This window comes from Rhinoraja longicauda, chromosome 37 (genome assembly GCF_053455715.1).
Source record: "Rhinoraja longicauda isolate Sanriku21f chromosome 37, sRhiLon1.1, whole genome shotgun sequence".
Lineage (NCBI taxonomy): Eukaryota > Metazoa > Chordata > Chondrichthyes > Rajiformes > Arhynchobatidae > Rhinoraja > Rhinoraja longicauda.
This window is the reverse complement of record NC_135989.1, coordinates 14,257,515-14,280,982: the sequence shown is the minus strand read 5'-3', so window position 1 is coordinate 14,280,982 and position 23,468 is coordinate 14,257,515. Positions and strand designations below refer to the sequence as shown.

At 44.7% G+C, this 23,468-nt stretch overlaps 2 protein-coding genes across 2 annotated transcripts in view; both read right to left on the bottom strand.

The window, feature by feature from the left end:
• The window catches only part of tyk2 (tyrosine kinase 2), a 77,307-nt gene extending 71,484 nt beyond the window's left edge, over positions 1-5,823 (bottom strand). The window contains exon 1 of the mRNA XM_078429614.1: positions 5,607-5,823. The gene's annotated coding sequence lies outside the window, so the exon portion shown is untranslated. The remainder of the gene's footprint in view (positions 1-5,606) is intronic.
• An 8,527-nt stretch (positions 5,824-14,350) lies between these two features.
• cdc37 (cell division cycle 37 homolog (S. cerevisiae)) overlaps positions 14,351-23,468 on the bottom strand; it is a 14,429-nt gene continuing 5,311 nt past the window's right edge. Inside the window, exons 2-8 of the mRNA XM_078429488.1 lie at positions 21,240-21,521; positions 20,347-20,455; positions 18,922-19,037; positions 17,873-17,995; positions 17,272-17,454; positions 16,885-16,956; positions 14,351-15,819 (exon numbers count right to left, since the gene is read on the bottom strand). Coding sequence (XP_078285614.1) covers positions 15,673-15,819; positions 16,885-16,956; positions 17,272-17,454; positions 17,873-17,995; positions 18,922-19,037; positions 20,347-20,455; positions 21,240-21,521 — 1,032 coding nt within the window. The 3' untranslated portion in view covers positions 14,351-15,672. The remainder of the gene's footprint in view (positions 15,820-16,884; positions 16,957-17,271; positions 17,455-17,872; positions 17,996-18,921; positions 19,038-20,346; positions 20,456-21,239; positions 21,522-23,468) is intronic.

Sequence of the window (23,468 nt, the reverse complement as noted above, 5' to 3'; positions counted from 1 at the left end):
ATATGCAACTGGGTCACATAACTCAAGTCAAAAACAGAAAAGTTAATACTTGTAAAAGCAAGCATTGAAACCAAAGCTTTGAGAACCAGTTTTAATTAACTAGAATGCGAGGAATTGATATTTGATCACAAAACCTGAATGCCACTGGCAAGGACAACATTTATTGTCCATTCCTAATTGTTTCTTGAACTGTCTTGGAGGGCTTGCTCTAGCTCTCTCTGCACTTTAATAAATTAATGATTCAGGATCAAAGTGTAAGAAAATAACTGCAGATGCTGGTACAAATCGAAGGTATTTATTTCACAAAATGCTGGAGTAACTCAGCAGGTCAGGCAGCATCTCAGGAGAGAAGGAATGGGAGACCAGGATCATTTTCAGGAATTGAGACTGCACTGGGAATGTTCCAGTGGTCGAAAGAACAGTTGCAAGGGAAGGGAATGCAAGTGTGGCAGCAACCGGAGAAAGCTTAGAATAGAATAGAGAGAAGAGCACCAGGGTTTCAGAGTCAGGTCATACAGGAACACAATTGTTAACTCATCCATGGGGTTAAACTACAGATGAGTGTTGACCATGTTCTAATCTGCATCAATAAAATAGAGCTATAAATTATCAGCCTTAACTTCTTCCCCAGCCAATGAAAAGATCATAAACAACAGTTACCAAGTGATACCCACATCTATATCAGCCAAGGCCCGTGAGTCAATACTTTTACTATAATCCTCTCAATTTCTAAAGGGAAATCATTGCTAACAATTTTTAAAATATCATTTCTGCCCAATTTCCATCACTCAACAAGAGAAAGTTTAACCATTAGAAAGAATACATTCTAATAACAGTTGTACGATCACAGATAGAAGATATTGTACTACAAATATAGTTTTCACACATCCAAAAACATTACATGTTCCTTATGTCACCTTACCACTGTGCATATTACAGGATTAATGAAAGCCAAGTATTCCAGGCTTGGTTTTAACACACATATTTGAAACCAAGTAGATTATTTAACCTGATGTCCAATTATTTGATGTGTAGGAAAAAAAAACCCTGCAGATGCTGGTTTAAATCGAAGGTAGACACAAAATGCAGGAGTAACTCAGCAGGTCAGGCAGCATCTCAGGAGAGAAGGAATGGGTGACTTTTCGGGTCGAGACCCTTCTTCAGACTGATGTCAGGGGAGGGGGGAGGACAAAGATTTTTTTATTATTTGATACATTTTTGATATTTGATAAAATCCAATTATTTGATGCTCATTACAAACACACGAGGCTGACAGCTTGACAATAAAAATAAAAACATGAGGAGCTTCTACTCTCTAAACTGTATACATTAAAACATTATGAAAATCAAAAGGATGAATATGGAAAGAAAAACAAGAGGAACATTGTAAATCACTTGAAGATGTGTTTCTCAACTCATTTTTTACTCATACATATTTACATGGACACATGAAGCAAAAGGATCAGTGAAATATTAAATTGACTTTAATATTGAGTCCTTATTGTAGCATCCAAAGGCAATTCGCAGCAATGCAATCCACAAATAAATGATTACTTATAACTGTAGTCACTCTGATCTGGTGAGGTCTCTGGAATGTCCCTAAATTACAAATCCTATCTTCATTACCAGAGGAGCAGAAATCTCCTCCAACAAAATAATGGGAAGACAATCTACTCCACCTCACCCCCAATGGACTCTGTTCAAAAGCTATTGCTTCAATCTACCTCCTGAATTTGAACCAGACTATTCACATCTCTGATCCCTTACCGGTCCCGAAGATGAAGGCATAACCACCTATCAGTGGCATCCATCCCATCCCCAGAGTGGTCAGCCTTGCAACCATCTTAGCTCAGTAGAAACAAGGAACCACAGATGCTGCCTTATAAAAGAAAACACAAAGTGCTAGAATACCTCAGCAGGTCAGGCAGCATCTCTGGAGAACACATAAGTGACATTTCGATCGAGACCCTTCTTCTGACCTGCTGAGTTATTCCAGCACTTTGTGTCTTCGCCAGAGATGCTGCCTGACCCACTGAGTTACTCCAGGCACTTTGTGTCAGTCTGAAGAAATGTCACCTATCCATGTTCTCCAGAGATAGACACAAAATGCTCGAGTAACTCAGGCAGCATCTCTGGAGAGAAGGAATGGGTGACGTTTTGGGTCGAGACTCTTCTTCAGACTCTCCAGAAATGCTACCTGACCTGCTGAGTAACTCCAATACTTTGAATCATCTCAGCTCACCTGCTACTGAAACTGTCACCCAGACTTCCATTACCTTAGAATATTCCAAGGCACTCCTGACTGGTCTTCCTTATCCAAACTCTGTTGCCCGCCATCCTGACAACTAACCTTCCGAATTCACTTTGTCTGCCAGATCTATACTAACATGCAGCTGAGGAACACAGTAATTAAAAAAACGAATTGTTTGCAATTTCTCCCATAGTGACACCCATTCCTATCTTCCATCTCCTCCAAACCTGTTACTCTCCACAATAGCCATGTTCCTAATTCTAGCCCCTGGCTCTTCCCCAAATTAATCACTCCACCACTGGCAACCATAGTTTCAGCTGTCAAGGTCTCAGGTTTTGCAATTTCATTCCAAGATCTCTGCTGCTCCACCCCCTTGAGGCTCGCTCCTAAAGGCCATACAACCATGCTTTTTGCAACCTGATCTAATACCTCATGTGGCTTGGCATCAAGTTTTCATTGACAATATCAATAATGCTTCCAAGGGATTTTAGTCAAGTTAAAAGACCCTTTGCAAATGAAAGGATTGATAACATTTAAGAGAAACAATCGCCAGGATAAAAACTCAACACACTAGTTCCTGTGGCAATATATTTATCCAATCCCAGCAGTTAGTCCAAACTAAGCTAACTAAAGTTAAAATACAATTTTCTGTTACATCCCAAGTGAAAAAAATTAACAATTGGGTACATATTGGGCACCATTAATACAGGTATGCATCACACAGCTAATATCATTTGGCATCTTAAAATTTTCAACCTGCTGTTGTCCATTCTGCAAAAATAATCATTGAATAAAGCATTAATTGGTGAGGATTAGTCATGTCCTCATTTGATTCAGAGGATATGAAAATAATTGTCAAAGTGATTGCTGAAGATAACCGACCCACACCCCATCCGCTTTCAAGCAAAGCTGCAACCTTTTGATCCACCCCTTGGTATTCTACATAGAACATCCTTTCTATCTTCAGTATGAAGAAGGGTCTTGACCCAAAACATCACCCATTCCTTCTCTCCAGAGATGCTGCTTGTCCCGCTGAGTTACTCCAGCTTTTTGTGTCTATCTTCAGTTTTAACCAGCATTTGCACCTCCTTCCTACACATCCTTTCTATACTGATCTCCATTATTCTTGATTAATACGGGTGTCAGGAGTTACGGGGGGAAGGCAGGAGAATGGGGCAAGGAGGGAGAGATAGATCAGCCACGATTGAATGGCGGAGTAGACTTGATGGGCCGAATGACCTAATTCTGCTCCTATCACTTATGACATTATGATCTACAATCCATCCATCGTTATGGATATACCACATACACTATACTCCATCATTCCCCAATCCATTGTTATTTGTTTTCAATCGCTGTCACCTCTCGTGAGGTGAAATTGATTATTATTTTTCACACAGGAGGGCAGTTTTAATTTCAATTTCAACTGCTTCTTTCCTTTGCAATTTTGCATTTTAACGGGCAGAGTGGTGGTAGAGTTGCTGCCTGTCAGCGAATGCAGCGCCGGAGACCTGGGTTCGATCCCGACTGCGGGTGCTGTCTGTATGGAGTTTGTACGTTCTTCCCGTGACCTGTGTGGGTTTTCTCCGAGATCTTCAGTTTCCTCCCACACCACAAAGACGTACAGGTTTGTAGGTTCATTGGCTTGGTAAATGTAAAAATTGTCCCTAGTGCGTATAGGATAGTGTTAATGTACAGGGATCGTTGGTCGGCGCGGACCCCGTGGGCTGAAGGGCCTGTTTCCACGCTGTATCTCTAAACTAAACTAAACATTTACAATATATATGTGCACCCAATATCTAAATGTGACTCACTGTTCCTATCCACTATCAGTCCATTGCCTCATTCGTGACATCAACATCTTGCTATTATCCGTTTGTTTTCTCTCCTCTCATGTTCCTTTATTCAACACCCAACGATATGAATATTGATTTCTCTAACTTCAACTAGCCCTTGCGTTCCCTCTCTCTCCGACCTTCCCCCGCCCTAGTTCTCCGACCATTTTCACTGTCCTCCTCATTAATTTTACTGTTTGTATGCCTCGTTGTCACTTCCCCCCCCCCCCCCCCCCCCCCCCAGCCAACAACGAACCATTCTACATGTCCTTGATCATCGTCAGCTTTGATCAGTGTAGGAATAAACTGCAGATGCTAGTTTACATCGAAGATGGTTTACATCAAAATGCTGGAGTAACTCAACGGGACAATAGACAAGGGACAGGCAGCATCTCTGGAGAGAAGGAATGGGTGACATTTCAAGTCAAGTCAATTTTATTTGTATAGCACATTTAAAAACAACCCACGTTGACCAAAGTGCTGCACATCTGATTAGGGAAAAAAAACAAAAAACATTTCAGGTCGGAACCCTTCTTCAGATCTGTCAATTTCACACCTTACCCTTCCATATCTCTAGTCTCTCAGTCCCCTGACCCTCAGTCTGAAGAAGGGTTTCGACTCAAAACGTCACCCATTCCTTCTCTCCAGAGATCGGGCAGCATCTAGGAGAGAGGGAATCGGTGACGTTTCAGTGACTGTGTCTGAAGACGGGGTCACTCTGCGTCACCCATTCCTTCTCTCCAGAGATGCTGCCTGAAACCGGCTGAGTTACTCCAGCATTTTGTATAAGAAGATAACTGCAGATGCTGGTACAAATCGAAGGTATTTATTCACAAAATGCTGGAGTAACTCAGCAGTTCAGGCAGCATCTCGGGAGAGAAGGAATGGGTGACGTTTGGGGTCGAGACCCTTCTTCAGACTGATTCTTCTGCATTTTGTGATACCTTCGATCTGTACAAGCATCTGCAGTTATTTTCCTACACTTCTCTCCAGGGATGCTGCCTGTCCCGCTGAGTTACTCCAGTATTTTGTGAATAAATACCTTCGATCTGTACCAGCATCTGCAGTTATTTTCCTACACTTCTCTCCAGAAATGCTGCCTGTCCCGCTGAGTTACTCCAGTATTTTGTGAATAAATACCTTCGATCTGTACCAGCATCTGCAGTTATTTTCCTACACTTCTCTCCAGAGATGCTGCCTGTCCCGCTGAGTTACTCTAGTATTTTGTGAATAAATACCTTCGATCTGTACCAGCATCTGCAGTTATTTTCCTACACTTCTCTCCAGAAATGCTGCCTGTCCCGCTGAGTTACTCCAGTATTTTGTGTCTATCTTTTGCTTTATTCATTCCTGCACCCTGATACTTGAACCGTCCCTGTTTCTGCATTCATATTGCATAAATGTTGGGACTTTTTTTTTTCTCTCCCTCTTTCTTTTCAAGGCTGTGGGCTGGAGGCGCCGTTCAGTGCAGAGAGTGACTGTCGTGCTGTTGTCAAGAGCAAGATCTGGGGCTGGTTTACCTTCACTGGCGAGTTGCACAACCTCAGGCTCAGCCTCAGCCTCAGCGCTGGCTGCTGCCGGGGCCAGTGAAGCAGGGCCGGGGGCCTTTCCGCTGCCAGGCCGCTCGCTGACGATCCCGATTCTTGACAGTCTGACGTCGACCTCCGGACAGTCTGAACGAGAGCCCTAATCCGTCGGCGATTCCCCCACGGATCGCCTCCGCCGCCGCCGCCGCCGCTCCCGGGTCGAGCTTCCACCTCCTCCACCTCCTCCTCCTCCCGTCACCACCGCCGCCGCCTCGCTCCCTGGCGTCCGCAACACCCACCTCCCGGAACTGACGACACGCCCGGCGCTTCCGCTCGCACGGCATGTTGGGAGTTGTAGTCCTTTTTTGTTGAAGACATTCGACCCATCCCCTCACTGTTTGTAACACCTGTCCCTTTACCTCCCCCCTCAACTCCATCCGAGGACCCAAACAATCTTTCCAGGTGAGACAGAGGTTCACCTGCACCTCCTCCAACCTCATAGAAACATAGAAAATAGGTGCAGGAGTAGGCCATTCGGCCCTTCGAGCCTGCACCGCCATTCAATATCATATCATATCATATATATACAGCCGGAAACAGGCCTTTTCGGCCCACCAAGTCCGTGCCGCCCAGCGATCCCCGCACATTAACACTATCCTACACCCACTAGGGACAATTTTTACCTTTACCCAGCCAATTAACCTACATGCCTGTACGCCTTTGGAGTGTGGGAGGAAACCGAAGATCTCGGAGAAAACCCACGCAGGTCACGGGGAGAACGTACAAACTCCTTACAGTGCAGCACCCGTAGTCAGGATCGAACCTGAGTCGGCTGATCATCCAACTCAGTATCCCGTACCTGCCTTCTCTCCATACCCCCTGATCCCTTTAGCCACAAGGGCCACATCTAACTCCCTCTTAAATATAGCCAATGAACTGGCCTCGACTACCTTCTGTGGCAGAGAATTCCACAGATTCACCACTCTCTGTGTGAAAAAAAACTTTCTCATCTCGGTCCTAAAAGACTTCCCCCTTATCCTTAAACTGTGACCCCTTGTTCTGGAGCATCTATTGCATCCGCAGCTCTAGATGTCAACTTCTTTACATCGGCGAAACCAAACACAGGCTCGGCGATCGTTTCGCTCAACACCTTCGCTCAGGTCGCCTTAACCAACCTGATCTCCCGGTGGCTGAGCACTTCAACTCCCCCTCCCACTCACAGTCTGACATTTATGTCATGGGCCTCCTCCAGTGCCATAGTGAGGCCCACCGGAAATTGGAGGAACAGCACCACGTATTTCGTTTGGGCAGCTTGCAGCCCTGCGGTATGAACATTGACTTCTCCAACTTTAGATAGTTCCTCAGTCCCTCTCTTCCTCTCCCCTTCCCAGTTCTCCCTCTATCTTCCTGTCTCCACCTATATCCTTCCTTTGTCCCGCCCCCCTGACATCAGTCTGAAGAAGGGTCTCGACCCGAAACATCACCCATTCCTTCTCTCCTGAGATGCTGCCTGACCTGCTGAGTTACTCCAGCATTTTGTGAAATAAATACCTTCGATTTGTACCAGCATCTGCAGTTATTTTCTTACACTTCACTGTTTCAGGTGAGGCAGAGATTCACTTGCACCTCCTCCAACCTCATTTAGAACGGAGATGAGGAAAAGCTTTTTTTAGCATGGAGATGAGGAAAAATGTTTTTCACTCAGAGAGTTGTGAAGCTGTGGAATTCTCGGGCACAGAAGGCAGTGGAGGCCAATTCTCTGGATGCTTTCAGGAGAGAGTTAATGATAGCGGAGTCAAGGGATATGGGGAGAGAGCAGGAACGGGGTACTGATTGTGCATGATTAGCCATGCTGACAGTGAATGGCGGTGCTGGCTCGAAGGGCCGAATGGCCTACTCCTGCATCTATTGTCTACTGTATCCGTTGTTCAAGAAGTGGACTTATACATCAGCAAGACCAAACGTAGACTGGGATGATCGTTTCGCTCAACACCTTCGCTCAGTCCGCCTTAACCAACCTGATCTCCCGGTGGCTGAGCACTTCAACTCCCCCTCCCATTCCCAGTCTGACCTTTCTGTCATGGGCCTCCTCCAGTGCCATAGTGAGGCCCACTGGAAATTGGAGGAACAGCACCTCATATTTCATTTGGGCAGCTTGCAGCCCAGCGGTATGAACATTGACTTCTCCAACTTTAGATAGTTCCTCAGTCCCTCTCTTCCCCTCCCCCTTCCCAGTTCTCCCTCTATCTTCCTGTCTCCACCTATATTCTTCCTTTGTCCCGCCCCCCTGACATCAGTCTGAAGAAGGGTCTCGACCTGAAACGTCACCCATTCCTTCTCTCCTGAGATGCTGCCTGACCTGTTGAGTTACTCCGGCATTTTGTGAAATAAATACCTTCGATTTGTACCAGCATCTGCAGTTATTTTCTTACACTTCACTGTTTCAGGTGAGGCAGAGATTCACTTGCACCTCCTCCAACCTCATTTAGAACGGAGATGAGGAAAAGCTTTTTTTAGCATGGAGATGAGGAAAAATGTTTTTCACTCAGAGAGTTGTGAAGCTGTGGAATTCTCTGGCACAGAAGGCAGTGGAGGCCAATTCTCTGGATGCTTTCAAGAGAGTTAATGATAGTGGAGTCAAGGGATATGGGGAGAGGGCAGGAACAGGGTACTGATTGTGCATGATCAGCCATACTCACAGTGAATGGCGGTGCTGGCTCGAAGGGCCGAATGGCCAACTCCTGCATCTATTGTCTACTGTATCCGTTGTTCAAGAAGTGGACTCATACATCAGCAAGACCAAACATAGACTGGGATGATCGTTTCGCTGAACACCTTTGCTCAGTCTGCCTGCCTGGACCTACCTGATCCAACAATGGCATCTTTAATCTGGTGAACTATCCACAAGATGTTCCACAGGAACACAAATTAATTAAAATTTTACAGATATCCGAGACAAAAGCTGGAACAAAGGAGTGTTTTACAGTGCTTTCACCTGAATCTTGGTCCTGAACTCTGGAAATCCTTTCGAAACCTTTCTATCTGTAAAACACTCCTTTGTTCCAGCTTTTGTCTCGGATATCTGTAACATTTTAATTAATTTGTGTTCCTGTGGAACATCTTGTGGATAGTTCACCAGATTAAAGATACCATTGTTGGATAGTTATCAAGGCCAGAAACTTGCCTAGTTACTTTAAAAACCGTTAAATTAAGGTTATCTCGGTTGAGTGGCATCTGAAGACCAACTGAGAGAATATTATAACTTAATGTACAGCTTAGCACTCCATCAAGGGATCAGAAGTCTCCTGATATTATGTTTTGGCAATTGCATCAGCATTTAGTGGCCACCTGAGGGACAACAGAAACTTTTAACCAGAAAATAATCTGTGAATGTGTAGGAAGAAACTGCAGAAGCTGGTCGAGACGCTTGGATCATGTGTTTAATGGCTCTAACAAAATGAATACTTTAAAGTAATTACTCGCATGGATTCTGTTAGATCATGTTTTTCTCAGAGGTCAATAACTACAGGCAACAAAATAATCACAAATGATAGATAAAAATTATGATTACATTTTTTAAAAGTTTCTTTGCATTCGTGAAGCCAAAGGTGTACAGTTGCAACATTCAAGGTTTGAGTGGCTGGTTGGAGAAATCACAGATTATACCACAGAAAACAGTACAGACCAGAAATAGAAATTACTAAATCCGGGCAGCAGTGAGCTGGGAAACTCCACTGGGACCAGCCTGAGAGCCAGTTGTTGTGACATTCAAACAGTGACCTTGATCTCAGTATAATGTGTGCAAAGATAATATAGCAGAGGGTAAGAGAAGTTAGATACCATTCAAATGGATTCATCGAAATTATTGCTAAGACGAGGGAATTTGATATTCACATTAAAGTATAAAACCATTAAAATTATAATGCAGATTGCACAGTCACATCTATAACCTTGTAGAATTTGGAACAGAAAGCAGCAATATATTTGATTAAATATTGCAAACAATGAAAGGCTGTGATTGTGAAATGAAATATTGGGACAGATTGAAAGATAGAATATGAAATATAATTATTTTGATTAACCTAAAATAATTAAGTGACTTGTGATGATCATCAAGTTGTTGATTCTGCCCCCAATGTTGTAAAATTGTTTACAACAAGCCTAACCTAATGATATGCAGATTGAGGACTTTTGAGAGGATATCCCTTACCAGAAATGGCAGCATGGAGCTAAAAGAACAGGTCAGAAACTGCAATGAGTCACGACCTTCCTCATTCCTAAACAAAGACGAACGAGGAACATGACAGAATACGGTCTGCTTGACAGGGGACTGTAACTTTCATGAAGCTCAACAATCTCCAGGGAAAACCCAGCTACTTAAGTGGTGTCTTGTTCACTCCAGCCGTTAGTCATGTACCAATGAGTATAAGATACATCATCTGCAAAATGTAATGCAACAATCCTCTCAGGCTGTCAGAATAATACTTCTTAAACCAGCAACCTCAATCATCAAGAAGGAAAAAACTGACAAACACCAAGGAACACCTTGTCCTGCTCCTCCCCTCTTCCACCTTGTCCTGCTCCTCCCCTCTTCCACCTTTCTTCTCCCCCACGCCACCTCAAACCCACCACAATCAGTATGAAGAAGGGTCCTGACCCGAAATGTCACCTATCCATGATCTCCAGACATGCTGCCTGATCCACTGAGTTACTCCAGCACTTTGTGTCTTTTTTAGGTACAAATTATCACTGTTCCTTCATCAATGCTGGCTCAAGGTCTTGGTGCTTCCTATGCAACAGCATTGTGGAGGCATTTTCATAACATGGACTGCTGTGGTTCAACAGAGTAGCTCACCAACATCTTTCCAAGGGCAATTGGCAATGGGTAGGAGTATCTGGCTTTGCCAGCAATGTCCATGTCCCATAAATGCATCAAAAATATATATTTCTAAGATTTCAGCTGTGTATCCCACTTAGAAAAAAGACAGAAACATGAGCAATCATTCATTTCACCTGAATAGCACTTTTCTGCATGAATCCCAGATCTTGCAACAGTCATTGATTGAATTTATTTTGGGTAAAGAAATCCAAATATTCACTCTCCTCTGTATGAAAATTTTCCTTGTTATCTTCAACCTCAATTTTTTATCGATCCCTGCTTCTTGGCACAGAAGGTACAGGAAACGTTTAGGAAAACCTCCACTGCATCATATCCTATAAGAACTTTGTATTTTCCATGAGATTACCCTTTATTATCCTAAACTTTAGAGGAAAGACTCAGTCCACCTAATCTGTCTTTACAGGACAAATCCTCATCACGGCAATTAATTGACAAACCTTAATTGATCCTTTTAGCACAAGATAATCTTTCCTTAGTAGGAATAGACATTTATATAGTAGGACTAGACATTTATTGGGCCCAAACCTCTCCTGCATTGCTGCAGCAACCTCTCCTCCCCCACTACCCCCTCCCCTCCCACTCCCTCCCCTCCCCACCTCCCTCCACTCCCTCCCCCCTTCCCTTCCCCATCCCCTCCCTCTCACTCCATCCCCAACCCCCCTTATCCTCCCCCCTCCCTCCCTAGGAGATAGATTTAAACTTAAAAATGTGAATAACTTTAAAAATATAACACCGATTTCAATGAAACTTCTTCCATTAGCACCAAAGGGATGATGGTGAGTTAGGTGGGCCTAAAATTGTCAGGCTATCGTGTACCGATTTGGCTGTAGTTCAGGCACAAACAAACAAACAATGGTTTTAGTATATAGATGATGGACATGATCTCACCAGGACCCTATACAATGCCATACATGTGTGGTTAGTGCAGGTATCTCACAGCAACCCCAATATAATCCTGACTTTCAGTGCTGTATGGACCTTGCACATTATACAATCATTTGGATTTCCCACGTGCTCCAGTTTCCACCTACAACCAAAAGAAAGCCAGCTGCTGTAAACTACTCCTCTGTGTAAGTGCATGGCAGATACTAATGGCCATGTAATAAAAAATAGGGAACTGAAAAATCAGTGGTGGGATAGATTGATGTGAAAGCCAGCATTGACTCAGTTCATTGCTCTGACCCCCTTCTACATTGTATGAAAATATGAAATTTTATTCTTGCACTCAAATTTGCTTGAAATAAAGGTCAACATAAAGATCATGCTTCCCTAATTACTTGTACTTCCATGTTAATTTTCACTAATTGGTGTGCAAGAACACTAAGGTCCTTCTGAACACACACTGATTTCAATCTCTCACCTTTCAGCAAAATATTCACCATTTCTACTTAAACCAAACTTCACACTTTTCCACTTTATATTTTGTCTGCCATTTCCTCGAATGTTTAATTAGACTATCAATATCCTGCATAGGCATCAGTACATCCTTCACACAACTACACTGCCATCTATCTTTGTAACATATGCAAACTTGAATATATTGCACTTGATACCAGATATCCTGATCCAGTGTGAACAACTGAACAACTATATTTAATCATGTACCTCACATGTTTCCCATGTTGGGGGAGTCCAGAACCAGGGGTCACACTTTAAGAATAAGGGGTAGGCCATTTAGGACTGAGATGAGGGAAAACCATTTCACTCAGAGTTGTAAATCTGTGGAATTCTCTGCAACAGAAGGCAGTGAAGACCAATTTACTGGATGTTTTCAAGAGAGTTAGATTCAGCTCTTGCGAGCTAAAGGAATCAAGGGATATGGGGATAAAGCTGGAACAGGTATTGATTTTGGATGATAGGCCATGATCATATTGAATGGTGGTGCTGGCTCGAAGGGCTGAATGGCCTGTTCCTGCACCCATTTTCAATGTTTCTACATCAAAACACTAGACCACAGAGAATATACACATAGGTGAGATCAGCACAGCAAGAAGTGGAAAATTATTAATGAAAGACCACAGGATGTTTGTTTCTACACTCGTTTAGTTTATAGTGTTTTTTTAGATTGTTTTAAAACTTCAGTTTTGGATTAAAAATTGAGAGGCATGCTGCCCCATCTTGTGGTTCAACCAACCACTGGCAAATAACGTGTGGGAAGGAACTGCAGATGCTGGTTTACACCGAAGATAGACACAAAATGCTGGAGTAACTCAGCGGGACAGGCAGCATCTCTGGAGAGCCGGAATGGGTGACGTTTCGGGTCGAGACCCGTCAAATAACAAATAGGGAAGCTGAAAATCTTACTTGACAGCACAGCCACGTTATCAAAAAGCAAAATTCTAAAAATATTATTATGTAATTATCTAGAGTAATAAATCTGTTATGCTTTAAATACCAAAGGATATACTCGTGATAATTATATTGTAAAATTAATAGAATTCAGAAATCATTTATATTTGGATCATGTCCTCATTTTGCCTATAAACATGGGAAAACCCAGGGACTCAGAGTTCTCTATATTTTTTAATCTGCTCTCTTAGAATCCTCCAGGATATGTCACTTCACTGTTGGTGCCCATACCTTCAGTTGCCAGGAACCTAAACTTTGGAGATGGGCACAAAAACCTGGAGTAATTCAGTGGTCCAAGCAGAGACAAGGAATAGGTGACCTATCAGGTCGAGACGGGTCTGAAGAAGAGTCTCAACTCGAAATGCCATCTATTCCTTGTCTCCAGAGATTCTGCTTGATCCATTGAGTTACTCCAGCTTTTTGTGTCTATCTTCAGTTTAAACCAGCACCTGAAGTTCCTTCCCACACCTAATCTCTGGAATTAACTTGCTAAACAATTATGACTCCCTCCCTCCTTCCTTCAAGTCACACCCTAAAACTTAATTCTTTAACTGCCTTTGCTCACTTATCCTTGCATTTCTTTAAGAAACTTGGTGTTAATTATTGATAACTAGCTTGATAACTATTCAACAATATGCTTTGGGATATTTTCATTGCAGTAAAAGGTGCTGTCTAGCATTAAAGAATCCATAAATATAGAGAGATGTATTGAGAAGTGATTTATCGCTGAGAAAATACATATAAATATATAAACTATTATAAAGCCGACAAATTACTATTCTCTCTCCAGTGAGACAATCCTTCAGTAGAAGCCTTGAAGACAAAAAAATTAACTAATATCAGAAATACACTGATCAGATTCACTACAAGTTTTAATTGGGGAGAATACATACACTGGAATTTAGAAGGATGAGAGGGGATCTTATCGAAACGTATAAGATTATTAAGGGGTTGGACACATTAGAGGCAGGAAACATGTTCCCAATGTTGGGGGAGTCCAGAACCAGGGGCCACAGTTTAAGAATAAGGGGTAGGCCATTTAGAACAGAGATGAGGAAAAACTTTTTCAGAGAGTTGTGAATCTGTGGAATTCTCTGCCTCAGAGGGCAGTGGAGGCCAATTCTCTGAATACATTCAAGAGAGAGCTAGATAGAGCTCTTAAGGATAGCGGAGTCAGGGGGTATGGGGAGAAGGCAGGAACGGGGTACTGATTGAGAATGATCAGCCATGATCACATTGAATGGCGGTGCTGGCTCGAAGGGCCGAATGGCCTACTCCTGCACTTATTGTCTATTGTCTAAAATGTAAAGGGACTAAAATGTAAAGAAACTAATGTCAGATTGTTAATGAAAATCAGAAACCTTAAAATCTACTATCTACTTCCTTATTAAAATGTTCCATTTGCACCCTCATTAGCCCTGTACAGAATGACATTTGGGCAAGAAACTACTCTTACAACTTACTGAGGCACACAACAGCACGGAAGCAGTTTACTGCATCACATTTTTATTTGCATACATAGTGGCCAGTAACAAGAAAAATGATACAATAACTACCTTGCTCATAAGCATCAACCGTCTCAGATCAAACAGGTCACAGCAGTAACATTGGCCTTAGCTGATTGACTATTCTGAGTCACAATGTGTTCAGTGTGCAGTTTCATTAAAATAAATGTACAGAACTTAAGTAGTCAAACCCAGCACAGACAATGCGATGGTAGATACAAAATGCTGGAGTAACTCAGCGGGACAGGCAGCATCTCTGGAGAGAAGGAATGGGTGACGTTTCGGGTCGAGACCCTTCTTTAGACTGAAGGGTCTGAAGAAGGTTCTCAACCCGAAATCATCCATTCCTTCTCTCCAGAGGTGCTGCCTGTCCCGCTGAGTTACTCCAGCATTTTGTGTCTACCTTCGATTTAAACCAGCATCTGCAGTTCTTTTCTACAGACAATGCAATGATGTTTTCACCCAGGATAAAAGCACCTATTAAAATTGCCTAACCAGTAACTTAAATGAAATATTGATGTACCAGAACCCAAACACTCAAAATCCAAAGGCCTATGACATTTTGTCAACTCTTCTGCTTTCCCTCGCAATACCTGAAAGTGTGATCGTGGGTAGACAAATATTTGGCTGAAGTGATAGCTCAAAGACGCCACATTATATTAACTACTTTGCCGGTCAGAACTACGTTTAACTTTGTGAGCATAGATTCCACATTTTGTTTTTAAAAGTACAAAATATTTTGTCGGATCATTCCCACTCCAATTTTAGCCTTGTCTTTTGTTTCCTTCCAAACTATTACCTCAATTAGGTGACATTTGTCATAAAATCCAAGCAAGCCATGAGTTTGTGTGCTATCTTTCCCTCTACATTAAATTTATGTGGGGCATAGCTTCACAGCATTACCATTCTCTCTCTCCAGTGAGCCAATCCTTCAGTAGAAGCCTTGAAGACATCAGTGCAGGGTCTAATGGGGTAACTCAGCAGTGTAGGAGTCAAAATTGGCACTCCCCTTGTCTGCATGGCTCAACACCATCTGAAATGGCTAATGAAGCAATTGAAAAACAGTGACTTACTCTGACATTAGTTTTTGTTTTGCAGTTACCAGTGGATCCAGTGAGTTACTGCAAATAGTGAAGCAGTCTAGATCGAGGCTGTCAAAACTTGTATATTTATTAAAATACAAAAAAGCATTTGATGTGTCAGACTTTCAGCTTTCATTCAATAGACTGATATTCAATTTATGTCAACCCCAATGGATCTGTATCTAAGCACAGCACTTAAAGCTAGCAATTACACAACAACAGGTCTATTTTTCTTCTGTGGCTTCCTTTTTAACTTCTTCATATACAGGATCCTCTTCCCCAGTATTCTTCTCTCCTTCCTCCTCAGCTGCCTTTGCATTAGGGATCCATAGTCCAGAGTCAATGCAGCGCTGCATGTGGCACTTGGCTTCCTGGAAGATTCAGAGTGGATTCATTTTTATTTAAACTAAACAAGCACAAAAGGCAAAAGGAATCACTGCTGCATGGCTTCAGGAAAGCCTTCAGTATCTCATGCAGTTGGCCATTTTTTGTTTTAGAATGCACGGTGAACCATCAAGTTACTACAATCAAACATGACCAAAATGTAACATGGAGATATGTCCAACTTCCAGCTGGGAAGGCGGGGGGTCACTGACCCAATTAGAAACTGGGGGAACACATCAATAACAGTGCCAATCTTAAGTGTCCCTTTATTTCAGTTGGAGTTATATAACATGGAAACAGGCCCTGAAACAACACCGGCCAACATGTTCCATCTAAACTAGTCCCGTCTGACTCCGTTTGGCCCATATCCTTCCAAACCTGATCTATCCATGTACTCGTCTAACTGTTTCTTAAACATTGAGATAGCACCTGCTCCAACAGCCCGTTTCATTCACCCACTGCCGTTAGTGTGGAAAAAGTTACCCCTCAGATTCCTATTAAATGTTTCCCCCTCGCCTTAAACCTATGTTTAAGTTGATGGTGCATTTGCCACTGTGGTCCAAGCTCTGATCCAGGGTTTGCACACCCCGAGACTGATAAATGTTTAAAGAGAACACAGCAGTGTCATTCTTTTTAATTACAAAATCCAATTCGGAATCCTTAAACCACCATTACATTTTCATTATATTTTAAAATTGCTTTATTGAGTTCAGTCAGCTCCAAGATTATTTTCTCATTTGTCCCCATTCATTAAGGAATCTTCAAATACATTTCCTCTCCAAGGCAGCAGGCCACCAAATTGCTCTGCACTCCAAGTGCTGCCCTGAAATTGCGTTCAAGATAACTCAGACAAGAGTTGGCACTGTGACGGAACTTGCACAATCCATTAAATCCTTTCATTCATAAAATCACACCATGCGTTCAGCGGTGAAGATCACAAAATTTAGAATTTGGGAGGAGGAGCAGCACCCCATGGGGGAAAAAAATACCATCAGGACAGAATTAAGCAATGAATGATGTTGGATATTGTGTGAGCCATTGGAATTACTTACTGTTGGGTCCATTTTGCTGATGACATCCTGTAACAACTGAATATCTTTTGCATCAAAACAATTCTTCATCTCCTGCAAAATTAACCAACAAAGTTATGAGCAATGTTGCAAAGTTTTAAAACCTGCACAACAAAAGGAAACTTAAATACCTCAAAATTAATTGGGAATTAACACAAGGAAACTGCTTGAATTGGTAAAGCTTCTAGTAGAACTGTAACAATGTAGAATTTAAAACTACAATTCCCAGTTAATGGGGAGTTACCACAAATCAGCGAAGGACACAGATGGGAGAACGACTCAGTAGAACGTTACCTCTGATGCGACAATGATGCAACATTAAATAATCTTCCCCAGAGCAAAAGTATCAATTTACAATGATCTACTCACTATTGGAAGATTTTCATACACTTCCACAGGGTCAAGCCCACCAGGTCCCATGCGCTTCTGGCGTTCCTCCTCTTCATATTCCTTCATTGCCTTTTCTATCCTTGCTTGAGCCCGACCTCTGACCCGCTCCTTAAAGGCTTCAAGTTCATCGTTAAACGCGTCAACGTACTGTTTATCAGCTGTCTGGAAAGATCATTGTAAACACCTCAATGTCTCTGATTCAATATAATAGAATTAATAACAGGCATTTCATTATGTTTGTTGAAATAGGCAAAACGTGTCAACAGTCAGGACACAAAGGGCTGGAGTAAATCAATGGGTCAGGCAGTCTTGCCGGAGAACACAGATAGGTGACGTTTTTGGTGGGGATCCTTCTTCAGACTGCCTGACCTGCTCATTTACACCAACACTGTGTATCCCTCGGTATAAGTCAGCATCTGCAGTTCCTTGTCACCACACTTGTCAACAGTCAAGATAAAAAGGTATCTGATGCAGTTATATCACACTGAAAAATATGATTTTTTTAGTCCACAGGGAGATAGTCTGAAACAAAGAGACTCAAACTGCCTGAAAATATAACCACAGCAATCCTTTTCCATACCTTGATTTTTGTGAAGAACTGTCGGAAACAAGCTCTTGGGTCCACTTTAAGGCTCTTGGCAAGTTCCAGGATAAACTGCATTACAATTGTTTGGTGGGCTACCTGCCCCATTAGAGCATGTTTCTGGAGAGGGAATCCATGAAAAATAATTTTAATATTATTTTTAACAGGCACTCTGAAGACTAGTTGTAGTCACGCTCAATGACACAGCAAATTCTTATCCCATGACTTTGCTTCAATTTAAGTAGGACTTTCATTTCATTCCCAATGGTCCAACTGTCCCAAGATACACTCTAACCTGGTTCCAGTGACAGAACACTTCGAGGCCAGTTATCCTATCGACATTATAACGCATACGCATGTGTGAAATAGTAATCCCAGAGGCCGAGATACATAATCTACACATGCAAGCTAGATAAAATATCATGCTGTAAACCCCACAGTGATGAATTTAAAGTGGCTTTTAAACAATTATATATCTGTAAAACATACGCAGTAAGTATAATGAGCAAACATGTCCTTATGGAACAAACATCAATAATCACGCAAAGCTAGCTCACAAGCTCATAAATTCATAAGTGTTCGGAGCAGAATTAGGCCATTCAGCCCATCAAGTCTATTCCGCCATTCAATCATGGCTGATCTATCTCTCCCTCCTAACCCCATTCTCCTGCCCTATTATACGACACAGCGCATTCATCAGTCTGAATATGATCAAATCTCTGTACATTGCAACATTTAAGCAGAGTCATATTGAAGGGTTTTACCAAATTCAATAGGAAGCGTCTCACTCAAGCTTAGGAGACCCTAGCCACGTGGTCTGATTATTTTATTCCCCCTAGACCTTAATGAAACTCACAAAGCAATGACTCGTTTTGGTGGCTGTTAACTATTTGGAAAGTACATCACATCTAATAAACAGGCAGCCATCGTGACGGGACAGTGCAGGAAAAGAACGCAGAGGTAAAGACTGGTCATCATCTTGATAAACCGTGGAAAGGGATTCTAGTTTACTAGGGGATAGCCCATTTTCTAATTGCTCACTGTACCTCTTCAACTTCTAAATCGATGCACCAGATGACCAGGTAATTGGCAGTCTCCTCACACACGAGGTGGGGATTATCGGACAGGTATTTCTGGCTGTCATCCCAGCGGCTGAGTATGCCTGTGTACAGATAGGCAACAAAGTTATTTTTCTTCCTCCCTTGAAACTGATGAAGCTTCAGGCTTTGCGACTATTCACCTAACAACGCATAAAAACTGTGTGTCGTTTGATTAGTGAAAGACCTCTCATTCTAGACAGATTCTCCCACACACACACAGTGGAGACTCAAGTCGGAATCACCTGTTGTACTGATTGTTAATAACGTTGCTGTTATTTTGCAGCAGATCACTCTCTCACACACACACACACATGCAAACACACGCAAAGTAAAACTGAGTGACAAAGTATGTACAACTGCTGAAAGAAAGCCAAAAAAAACAATTTGGATTGTAAAATGCAAACATCAGAGATAAATCAGAGGAATGGAAACTGGATCATTTTATATTGGAAATAAAAATATATTACCCATCTTGTCCAGTAATTGTGATTGCCTTGAACTTCGTGATTGGTGCAAAAGATAGAGCCCAATATAAAAATAAAGCAAGAACAAAAACTGTCTGGACGATGTAACTGAGGTCCTCCCCAAGGTCCACTCCGATCCCCGTCACTGGCAGACAGGCCAGAAGAAGCCTACTACAAGTGGGCTTGGCTGCCGGAAAACACCAGCACCCTCGAATAAACAGAGGCCACAGGCAATAAAGCCACAGTTGGACAGTTGGGTCAGATTAATGGTTATTGGACCAATTAATCTGATCCTTGTCAGCGCTGTCCTTTATAATCACAGGAGTTCCAGCCAGGAAGGAAAAGGGAAAGAATGAGAGGAAGCAGGGCAGGAAGAAAGGAGAGAACGTGTAAGACCCCTTATTAACTGTGCATCCTTAGTGATGAAGGACTATGCTCCTGTGCGAACCTGTACCTTCTTGCACTGTTGCTCGATGCTGGGAATAAAGCCTACTGCACGAGTTCACCTTACTGTGAGTGCCAGTGTGGTCATAGCTGATTCGACCTCATGACTAACACCACAATGTATGCAAAATAGGAATTTGAAGGGCAGGCAGAGAAAATAAAGAATAAATTGACCAATCCAACTATTTCAAGCTCTTTCTGGTTCATACAGGCTCAGTGGTCATCTGTGTAAATTTTACACTACAAAAGGAGACTCCAAGTGAACAGACAACCCAGAGCAGGCCAGAACTGATTTTGGTTCAGTTTCAGTTGCACAACCTCAATTGCTTTCTCTGTCAGGCGACATTTGTCATCGGGCATTCTCATCCCATGCCAAGCCAGTGCAACAATCTGAATATTAACATTTTGAAAGCTGACAGAAAGTGCGGCAGTCACTGGAAAAGTTCAAGTTATTGCTACTTACCAAAGTGCTTGATCTGTTTCTCATACTTTTCCACAAAGGTCTTGTGTTTCTTTTCTTTATCTTCGTCTGTTTCAACGTCATTTGATTCTGAACTTACATTAAAAATGCTCTGAGGGACAGAATTTAGAAGGATGAGAGGAGATCTTATCGAAACGTATAAGGTTATTAAGGGGTTGGACACGTTAGAGGCAGGAAACATGTTCCCAATGTTGGGGGAGTCCAGAACAAGGGGCCACAGTTTAAGAATAAGGGGTAGGCCATTTAGAACTGAGATGAGGAGAAACTTTTTCAGTCAGAGAGTTGTGAATCTGTAGAATTCTCTGCCTCAGAAGGCAGTGGAGGCCAATTCACTGAATGCATTCAAGAGAGAGCTAGATAGAGCTCTTAAGGATAGCGGAGTCAGGGGGTATGGGGAGAAGGCAGGAACGGGGTACTGATTGAGAATGATCAGCCATGATCACATTGGGTGCTGGCTCGAAGGGCCGAATGGCCTCCTCCTGCACCTATTATCTATTGAAATATGAAAATGCCAACATTTACAAAATGTCCACATCGTCTGTGGCTTTTAATTGTTAAATCAAAGGGGAAAAATAACTCCCTTGAAATACAAGGTAGACACAAAATGCTGGAGTAACTCAGCAGGTCAGGCAGCATCTCTGGAGAGAAAAATGCGTGACGTTTCAGGTGGGGACTCTTCTTCAGACTGATGTCAGGGGAGGGGGCAGGACAAAGATAGGATGTAGTCGGAGACAGGAAGACTGGTGGGAGAACTGGGAAGGGGAAGGGGATAGAGAGGGAAAGCAGGGACTATCTGAAGTTATGAAGTTCTCTTGAAATACATTTCCACCACATGCAGTGGACAGTGTGGAATGATGGTTCAAGATGACACTAACCTTACTGAATCCCTCTTTACTTAGTGTGTCCACATTCCAAGGCGTTGACTTCTCCTTCTTCTTCAGCTGTGACCCTTTCTTATCCCAATCCTTCTCTTCCTTTTTCAGCTGTTTTAGTTCACTGCTTAATTTTTCAATCTCTTTCTTTGCATCGTCGGTTTCTGCCATTACCAACTCCTTCATTTTCTTCTGGCACTCGCCAAGCTTGCGCTTAACATCAGTAGTGCCCTTCTCGAATTCCTCACGCTCTTTCTGTGTCTCCTCCATCCGCTCCACCCGAGCCTGCAACACAAAGTTGGCAAGTGCCACTTCTTTGAGCTGTTAAATATGAGCATTAATTGTTATGAACGTGTCACGCAAAATCCTAGAAACATAACCTTGGGTTAGTATCATTTCTTTGCTGATGTAATGACACAAACTAGCTGTCAGTCACACTTACCAAGACAAGTAAAGAATGAAAATCACTTACTCTGTTTCCTTCATAATAATAATTATCTACGGGTATCAAAAAAGACAGGTTCCATAGAGGGTGGAAGAGGGGAGGGGGGGGAGAGAGAGGAGGAGGGGGGAGAGGGAGGGAGAGGGGAAGAGAGAGGGGGGGAGAGAGAGAGGGAGGGGAGAGAAGGAGGGAGATAGGGGGGAGCGGGAGAGAGGTGGAGGAGGGGTGGGAGAGAGGAGGGGAAGAGAGAGGGGGGAGAGAGAGAGAGGGAGGGGAGAGAGGGGGGGAGGGGAGAGAGGGGGGGGGAGGGGAGAGAGGGGGGGAGGGGGGGAGGGAGGGAGGAGAGAGGGAGGGAGGGGAAGAGAGGGAGGGGGGGAGAGAGGGAGGGGGGGGAGAGGGAGGGGGGAGAGAGGGAGGGGGGGAGAGAGGGAGGGGGGGAGAGAGGGAGGGAGGGGGGGAGAGGAGGGAGGGGGAGGGGAGGGAGGGGGAGAGAGGGAGGGAGGGGGGGAGAGAGGGAGGAGGGGGGGAGAGAGGGAGGGAGGGGGGGAGAGGGGAGGGGAGTGAGGGGGGGAGAGAGGGAGGGAGGGGGGAGAGAGGGAGGGAGGGAGGGGGGGGAGAGAGGGAGGGGGGAGAGAGGGAGGGGGAGAGAGGGAGGGAGGGAGGGGGGGGAGAGAGGGAGGGGGGGAGAGGGAGGGGGGGAGAGAGGGAGGGGGGGAGAGAGGGAGGAGGGGGATAGAGGGAGGGAGGGAGGGGGGGGAGAGAGGGAGGGAGGGGGGGGAGAGAGGGAGGGAGGGAGGGGGGGAGAGAGGGTGGGAGGGAGGGAGGGGGGGAGGGAGGGAGGGAGGGAGGGGGGGAGAGAGGGAGGGAGGGGGGGGAGAGAGGGAGGGAGGGAGGGGGGGGGAGAAAGGGTGGAGAGAGGGAGGGAGGGGGAGGGAGAGAGGGAGGGAGGGGGGAGAGGAGGGAGGGGGGGGAGAGAGGGAGGGAGGGGGGGGAGAGAGGAGGGTGGGGGGGAGAGAGGGAGGGAGAGAGAGAGGGAGGGGGGAGAGAGGGAGGGAGGGAGGGGGGAGAGAGGGAGGGGGGAGAGAGGGAGGGGAGGGAGGGGGGGAGAGTGGGAGGGGGAGGGAGGGGGGGAGAGAGGGAGGGGGGAGGGAGGGGGGGAGAGAGGGAGGGAGGGGGGGGGAGAGAGGGGGGGAGAGAGGGAGGGAGGGGGGGAGAGAGGGAGGGGGGGGGGGAGAGAGGGAGGGAGGGGGGGGGAGAGAGGGAGGGAGGGGGGGGGGAGAGAGGGAGGGAGGGGGGGAGAGAGGGAGGGAGGGGGGGGGAGAGAGGGAGAGAGGGGAGGGAGGGAGAGAGGGAGGGGAGGGGGGAAGGGAGGGGGGAGAGAGGGAGGGGGAGGAGGGAGGGAGGGGAGGGAGGGGGGAGAGGGAGAGAGGGAGGGAGGGGGAGAGAGGGAGAGAGGGAGAGAGAGGGGGGGAGGGGAGGGGTAGAGGGAGGGAGGGAGGGGTAGAGGGAGGGGGTAGAGGGAGGGAGGGGGAGGGGGAGGGAGGGAAGGAGGGAGGGGGGAGGGGGGGAGAGGGAGGGGGGGAGAGAGGGGGAGGGAGGGGGGGGAGAGGGAGGGGGAGAGGGAGGGAGAGGGGGGGAGAGGGAGGGGGGGAAGGGGGAGAGGGAGGGGGGGAGAGGGAGGGAAGGGGGGGAGAGGGAGGGAGGGAAGGGGGGAGAGGGAAGGAGGGAGAGGGAGGGGCCGGGAAGGGGGGGAAGGAGGGAGAGGGAGGGAGGGAAGGGGGAGAGGGAGG